Source organism: Chenopodium album, chromosome 4, assembly GCF_948465745.1.
Source record: "Chenopodium album chromosome 4, dcCheAlbu1.1, whole genome shotgun sequence".
NCBI classification, from domain to species: domain Eukaryota; kingdom Viridiplantae; phylum Streptophyta; class Magnoliopsida; order Caryophyllales; family Amaranthaceae; genus Chenopodium; species Chenopodium album.
In genome coordinates, this window is record NC_137837.1 from 3,621,969 (window position 1) to 3,629,051 (window position 7,083).

General features: G+C 35.4%; 1 protein-coding gene across 1 annotated transcript; it reads left to right on the forward strand.

Annotated features, from left to right (window-relative positions):
• Positions 1 to 404: 404 nt before the first annotated feature.
• Positions 405 to 5,811, forward strand: LOC145628584 (flavin mononucleotide hydrolase 1, chloroplatic-like). The gene is made up of 7 exons (XM_081680918.1): positions 405 to 827; positions 1,713 to 1,788; positions 2,715 to 2,766; positions 3,584 to 3,698; positions 3,797 to 3,867; positions 4,808 to 4,895; positions 5,493 to 5,811. Exons 1-7 carry the CDS (start codon positions 592 to 594, stop codon positions 5,632 to 5,634), a joined length of 780 nt encoding a protein of 259 aa, XP_081537044.1. The 5' UTR covers positions 405 to 591; the 3' UTR covers positions 5,635 to 5,811.
• Positions 5,812 to 7,083: the final 1,272 nt, after the last annotated feature.

The following is a 7,083-nucleotide window of genomic DNA, read 5'->3' on the forward strand; positions in this document are numbered from 1 at the left end:
CTGAACTGAGCTGAACTGAACTGAATTGAATTGAACTGAACTGATTGGAGCTGAATAGAACTGAACTGAACTGAATTGAGTTGAAATGAATAATTTATGAGAGAGGAAAATTAAGAGCTGAACTGAACTGAACTGATTGGAGCTGAACTGAACTGATTTGAATTGATTGGAGCTGAACTAAACTGAAATTAAGAAAATATAAACAGGCCCTACGTAATTAAATTTACAATTTTTGATAATTTCATAATATTTGTTTACATAACTGTAATTTAATATAAATATCTAGAAAAATAAAATCATACGAGTAATCCGTAAAAATAAGGCGAATAAAATAAACTCTAATCGTGCGCCACTTCCTTACACTGCCATTTACACGCAAAAATGTGATTTGTGATTATCTATCCTCCATTAATTAATTAAATAAATAAAGATTTGAATAGTTGATACTCCACTGCTCCCGTATCCTCTTCCACAATTTCCTATAAATTTGTCCATGATACTCTTGTTTCTTTCTTCAGCTTCTTTGATTGAATCTCATACACTAAAAATCACGAATACAAATTTTTTAAATTTAATTAATTTCACAAAAAAATGGCACTTCTTTTCAAACCCACAATTTCTTTCCCTCTTAAATTTTCTTTAGACCCACCAAAGTCAAACTCAAGAAGTTCAATTACCATGAAAGATAGTGTTAATTGCTCCAATTTTAGCACCATTGTTGATTCTTCTGCTGCAATTGAGAAGAAAAAGTTGCCCATTTTGCTGTTTGATGTTATGGATACACTTGTTCGTGATCCCTTTTACCATGATGTTCCAGCTTTTTTTGGGTAATTTTCAATTCCATTGATTTCCCTTTTTTTTTTTTTTTTTTTTTTTCTTTCCATTTTTATGTGGATGTGTTTATGTTTCTGGGTTAATGATGAAAGGTTTGGAAACTTAAACTGCTTTGTTTATGCCCCTTATTATGATTGGGAAAAAATGATTGAAATTTATGTTATTGCACCAAATTAATCTGAAGTTGTATTAGGTTTGATCTAGGGTGTTTATTTGAACTGTATGTTCTTTCGAGAGCATGTTCGATCTAGTCAAGCACGGCCGGCCGGGGGAGGGTGGGACTTGGGAGGCTAGGCATTGCAGGTAGTGTGTGATATACTGGTATGGTATGGTAATTTGCCGAATAAGGCGGGAACTTGTGAATATTATGGAGTTTAGATTTTATGTGTGCATTTTACATGTATATCAAATTGAATTGGAAGAAAATCTTGATAGAAAAGTGGATTTTAGAAGTATGTTTCAGTCATCATTCTCAATGTACATTGTAGAGAAAACTTCTTTATTTATTTGAGTGTTGGTGTAAAAGACTCTCAAAAACTTGACTTCATAGTCAAATTCAAGCTAAACCAGTATAGCAAGACACTTTTCCCCCCTCATGCTATGTGGATTGGTATTAGTCGTTTATTAAGACAATAAAAATTTATCACTGGATGGTTTGGAGCAATGATGTTGGTTCTGTTGATACATTTAAACTGTTGGGTTTGTCATATCTGGGTTTTTCTAATATGAGTAATATCCTAAGTACTTTTTGGTCGCTTGACCACCAGAACTATGAATTGCAGGAGCTGAAACTCTTGAAAGAGATGTCATGAATCTTTGTATTGTTTTTGTTACTCTAAGTTATGTTGTTGCTTGTCTATTGTGGATTTTGTCCCCAGTATGTCCATGAAGGAGTTGATGGAATGCAAGCATCCAACTGCCTGGAGTGAGTTTGAAATGGGATTGATTAATGAGGTATAATGGTGAATGCTAGAAGTGAGATTCATCTTTAGTATAAACTTATTTTGATTCTTGAGCAGTCTGATGGCCGTCTTTGTGTTCTTACTTATACTGGTTGTTGTTGGATATATTGTGGTCTTCCAGTTGTTTTTCGTTTCACCTGTTTTATATATCGTCTTTTCAGTAACTCTTTCTTAACTTCCCACATGTCTGCCTTTGACATTCTCAAATATGCTTCTTACTTTCTTAGTAAGTAGCAGATGTGAGAGTTTAAGAAAATCTTGTTTGCTCTTCAAGTTTAATAAATTTCATTTTTTTTAATAGATTTTGATTGTATTCTAGAAGCCGACATCATATATGGGAATATCTCTTGTATTTGAGTGGGATGCTTGCTTGCTCTCAGGGTCTCAGGGATGCCTGTCCCGAGCATCTTGCTTGCTTTTAAGGTCACAATTTTTGATGCACCTGGGATACAAGTTCTGATTTTAGAGTGGAACAGAAAATTGGTTATTGTATAGTAAGTCACATAAAATGGCTACCTTTTTGATATATTTGTCTAGAAAATAATTTAAAATGGAATAGGTTTTTGCAAAGTTTTACTTTGGTTAGCTGGGTAATGCGTAAGCTGAAGTGAATGTTCTATGTCACCCTTTGATTTATTTTGATGGGAGTTGTTTTTGAAACAGTCACGGTTTGGAAAAACAAAAAAGCCAATAGCATGTCTGTTTTATCTAAATTCAAGAGGCAAATATTGTTGGGAAAATTTTGGATAGTATACGTGGGAACTTTGACAGGATATGTTTTAACAGTATATTAAAACATTTGAAAGTATATATTTAGACCCCTAAATAGGAATTAAGATGTTCTGCTGAAATTATATGTTTTTAATGCTGCCTATAATTTCATTGCTCCTGCCTGACTTATAAGTTTGCTCTCTGCAGGCTGAATTAGCTAAAAAGTTTTTCAAAGATGGAAGGCACCTTGATGTGGAAGGTGAGTTGGTATACTTAGAATTCTTGTGTTGATCATGGTGAATCTGAGTTTCAGTTTTGAACTGCTGGGCAAATTTATTGTCTTATTTTCTTTATTAACTTTTTCACAAATGGTATAAAGGCTGGACCCTCTACAATGTGTCATTCATGGAATTTTGAACTATTATTATATAATAAAAAGAAAATATTGAGTTCCAAATTTTCTGTTGGTATATGTGATCACTATTTCTTTTCCAGCACTCTACAGAAGTTTATTATTTTAGGTGTATGGTTGAAACTTGACTGATGTTCGAGGTGTGAGAATTCAGGTGTATTGGATGGTTTGGACCTGAATTGAGTTACATGCAAGCAATTAACTAGAGGATTGTATAGACCAAATAGTCAAATACTACTGAATAGATTGTTTGGAAAAATTGATTTACTCAACTTATTTTTATTTGTTTATTTATTAGTTTTATTATGGGCTTATATATTAGTTTTATTATGGGCTTATATAGATGCATAGTGATGATGGTATTTATAGTTTCATAGAGAGTACCCTTGTCTCCTGCCTTCCTTCGATACACATATTTTTAGTTATTGATCATTGAGTGGCCTGTGTTATTGTTATATAATGAGTTATAATATACATACAAAAATCTGCGAGCAATTTGGTAAATAAGGGAGCACTTTGTAGTGTTTACTGTGTAACTATTCTCCAATTTCCAGCTCTCTTTCTCCTATAATAGATCTTTGTATTATACTTAGATACTTGTAGATATCTTGAACTTGTGCTACTAGTTATTTGATAGACTGAAGCTTTACAATTTTCTTTATAGGCCTGAAAGCATGCATGAAAAGAGGATATTCCTACTTAGATGGTGTTGAAGATCTTCTTCAAGTTTTAAAGAGAAACAACTATGAAATGCACGCTTTTACAAATTATCCAATCTGGTATTTGAGATTTCCTTCATTCTCTTATAAGATAGAGTATGTTTTTGTTGGGTTCTATTTTATGTGACTTACTTTGTACTTTTGTAATTTGTTTGCAGGTATCAACTAATCGAGGATAAGTTAAAGCTATCAACTTATTTATCTTGGACATTCTGCTCCTGTACAATAGGTATATTACATTTTTACTACCAGTTTATGGATTTCCGGCTGCAGTTGTGCCCTTTGTTTTCAACATTGCGTAGTAGAATGTTGGTAAAAAATGTTCAACTATTCTATGGGTGACTGCTTGCTTTCTTTCTTTGTGGTGATGAATTCTTCCTTCCATTGGAGTGATTAGACCATCTAACAAACTGTGAACAATCAACTGTTGTCATGTACATTGCTGAACATCTTTACAAAACTGTAAATGATCATTGATCACCCCTTTTCAATTTGACCCTGAATTCTAATAATGGTATAGACCGTCATATTTAACCATGCCTGGTATTAGAATCTCTATGGCTGTGAACTACTCTGGGATTAAGCTCATCTATCAGTTCTTTTTATTTTATGCCATTGAACCTTGATCTTTTTTTATTTTTTATTTTTTATTTTTTGAGTTTTGCTCAAAATTTTATAAAATTGTGTTCATTCCCCATGTTGATTCTCTCTTCTTCTTGATATCACTGACCTGCCAAATCAGAATAGGTGATTTTATGAGGGATGGTATTTGGTTTTCGTGGTAGCTTGAGCCAATCGTGCTTTAAAATGTCATTTGCTAATTAATTTATTCTCTCCGCTGACCTGTCAGACTAGAATAGAACTTGTTTTTTTTCTATGTTGAATTATTGTGGACTTCCACTTTTTTATGCCACAACTTTTTTTCTTTTCTTTTTATCCTCCCTATTTTAGGTTTTTTTTTTTTTTTTTTTTTGGTGCCCTTTTTTATCGGACTGAAAAACCTGATAACATGTGTTTTGTAATATTATGTCAAAAAAGAACTAGCTAATGTACTATTTGATGCTGTTTGTTTAAACTATTGTTTGCTCAATTGTGATCATTGTTTTATTTTTCAATTCTCATTATGAAGAATTGTTTTGAAACCAGTTTTTCTAATTAATGCTCTACAGGTAAATTAAAGCCAGACCCTAGTTTTTATAGTGAAGCCTTCAAATACCTTGATGTTGAGCCAGGAAGCTGTATATTTGTTGATGATCGGTAAGTGCTTCCAGCAATTGTGAATATTAAACTCTCATTGTAGATTTGTAATTCAATGCTTGTCTTGGTTTTAGGGAATTTTTAATAAACTGTACCCCCAAATTGATTGTGTACTGCCTGCATTCAATTTATTTCCTGAACTGGACCTTTTCTACAGCTCTCATTTTCATTTTTGAGCTTTGTGAATCATGCAATTCATTTAGGACTTTCCCATCGCCTCTTTTCCTTTTTCTTTTATTCTAATATTTTCTTTGCTATTTCATGTTTTCTGTCATCCGTGAATTTGGCAAACTGCTCATTTGATGGCTGAAACTTAAAAATTTGCAAAACCACATTGCTTTTTAGTAGGTTTTTTTGCTGTTCTATGCTGCAAATATATCTGAAAGCTATACACAAACTTGATACTTGGGTATAGGACTTCAAAAAATATGTAAGATCTTTCAATAGTTTGACCTGTATATGCTGGATACAGGATACTTCTATGAGTGTTTACATATCTGAAAAGTCATTGCCATGAATATTTTTTAAGCCTTGTTTATTCTGATTCTATATTTGAATCTTTACATGTCACTGTTGTGATGAGATTTTTGGTTTCAGGATAAAAAATGTGGAGGGAGCAGTGAGTGTTGGGATGGTTGGCCTGCAATTTAAAGGTGCAGATGTGTTACGTAAAGATCTGTCTCTTCTTGGCTTAAATGTTTCTGCAGATGAGCTCAGCCACAATTGGATGAGCTCATGAAAGACGTTACATTTTGAGTTTAGTATTTGATATTCTTTCAATTGCAGAATTCCTTTGTCACTAATTTTGTTACTCTGCATTGAATTCTTGGTGTTCTCTTTTTTTGTTTTTTTCCATTTGGGTGGGGGGACTCATGTAACATCATGTATATATAAAATTATCTTCTCTTTTGTGTTATGATCTCGTCTGAAACTTATATGACTTTTGACTTGATCGGTATCATGATGCACCATGACATGATCGTCAAACTACATGACATGGTCATCTAAATTCTATACAATTTTTATTCCTAGCTTTCCATTTCTGTATGACCATATTTGTTGTCTCGGTGAATCTAAAATGATAAGATGTAATCATGTAACCAGTTTGATGCTCCCAATTTTTCTTGCTTTGGAGATTCGTGGTTATATACAACTGTAATATTGAAGTTGTTTCAGCCCAAGCCGAAGGTGTTCTGGGCAAGCCAGCCGAGCCGAGACCGGTGTTTCAGCCAAGCCTAAGGCTTTTCAGCCGAGACCGAAGGAGTTTCAGCCCAAGCCGAAGGCGTTCTGGGCGAGCCGAAGGTGATTCAGCAGAAACCAAGGGTGGTACAGTTTACCGCTCCCAAGTTAAGGTCGGTAACCATTGCCGAGCCGAAGCTCACCTCTTATCTCCTGGCCGAGGCTAGCCATAGCCGAAGCCGAGCCCAACCGAGGTTTACCTTCGCCGAGATTCGAGCTCCCAGCCGAGGCTCACAACCATATGAGCCGAGGGTGCTGCCGAAGATGGTTTGTCTGAACCGAAGAAGGTTCATCCAAGCCGAAGCTCATACGAGCTAATGCTAGAGCAACCAAAGCAATTAGCTTCGGCAGTCAAGTGCAATTGGCTCAAATTGTACCCGACCTCAACCTACATCAAATCTGATGATAACAAGTCAGAAGAAAAATTTACCTTCTGACCATTTTCAAAGAGCTATAAGCCATAAAAAAAAACTACCTTTGTGTCACGGTCCGGGAGTTTGGACCCCGAAACGTGCGGCGCGCTCTAGCCTTTTGGCGGCAAGAACGCTAGCCTTGAGCGGAAGAGGGGCTTGTGAGCACAAAGCAACACAAGCGGGCAATAGAATCTCAGGAGCACTCACGTCTATCTGGGCGACGGAGTGCGGGTGGTTGGGGCTTGTGACGGCCGATACTTCAAAGCGGGCACAAGCGGGTCCGAACCACGAGACCTTAGCGCATCAAGTTGGGTTGGAGGGGAGCTAATATGCAAGTAAGACACAATATCTATAAAGGTCTAACAACAAACAAGCATAAAAGCAAGGCAACACTTGGTAGAAGGCTTTAAGATTTCATTAATCATTCGCCCTCTAAAGAGCTTTAAATGACATACAAGGAGAATCCCTAGTGAACACTGATCTGACAGTAACACAATAATGGGACCTCAAGCTAAGAAAACATAACCTAAACTCTA

Bases quoted from the DNA above. Each gene is read 5' to 3' on its own strand.
- LOC145628584 (XM_081680918.1), top strand. From the start codon at position 592: ATGGCACTTCTTTTCAAACCCACAATTTCTTTCCCTCTTAAATTTTCT. The intron at 828-1,712 runs GTAATTTTCAAT...TTTTGTCCCCAG, and splicing joins GATGTTCCAGCTTTTTTTGG to TATGTCCATGAAGGAGTTGA. The intron at 3,868-4,807 runs GTATATTACATT...AATGCTCTACAG, and splicing joins ATTCTGCTCCTGTACAATAG to GTAAATTAAAGCCAGACCCT.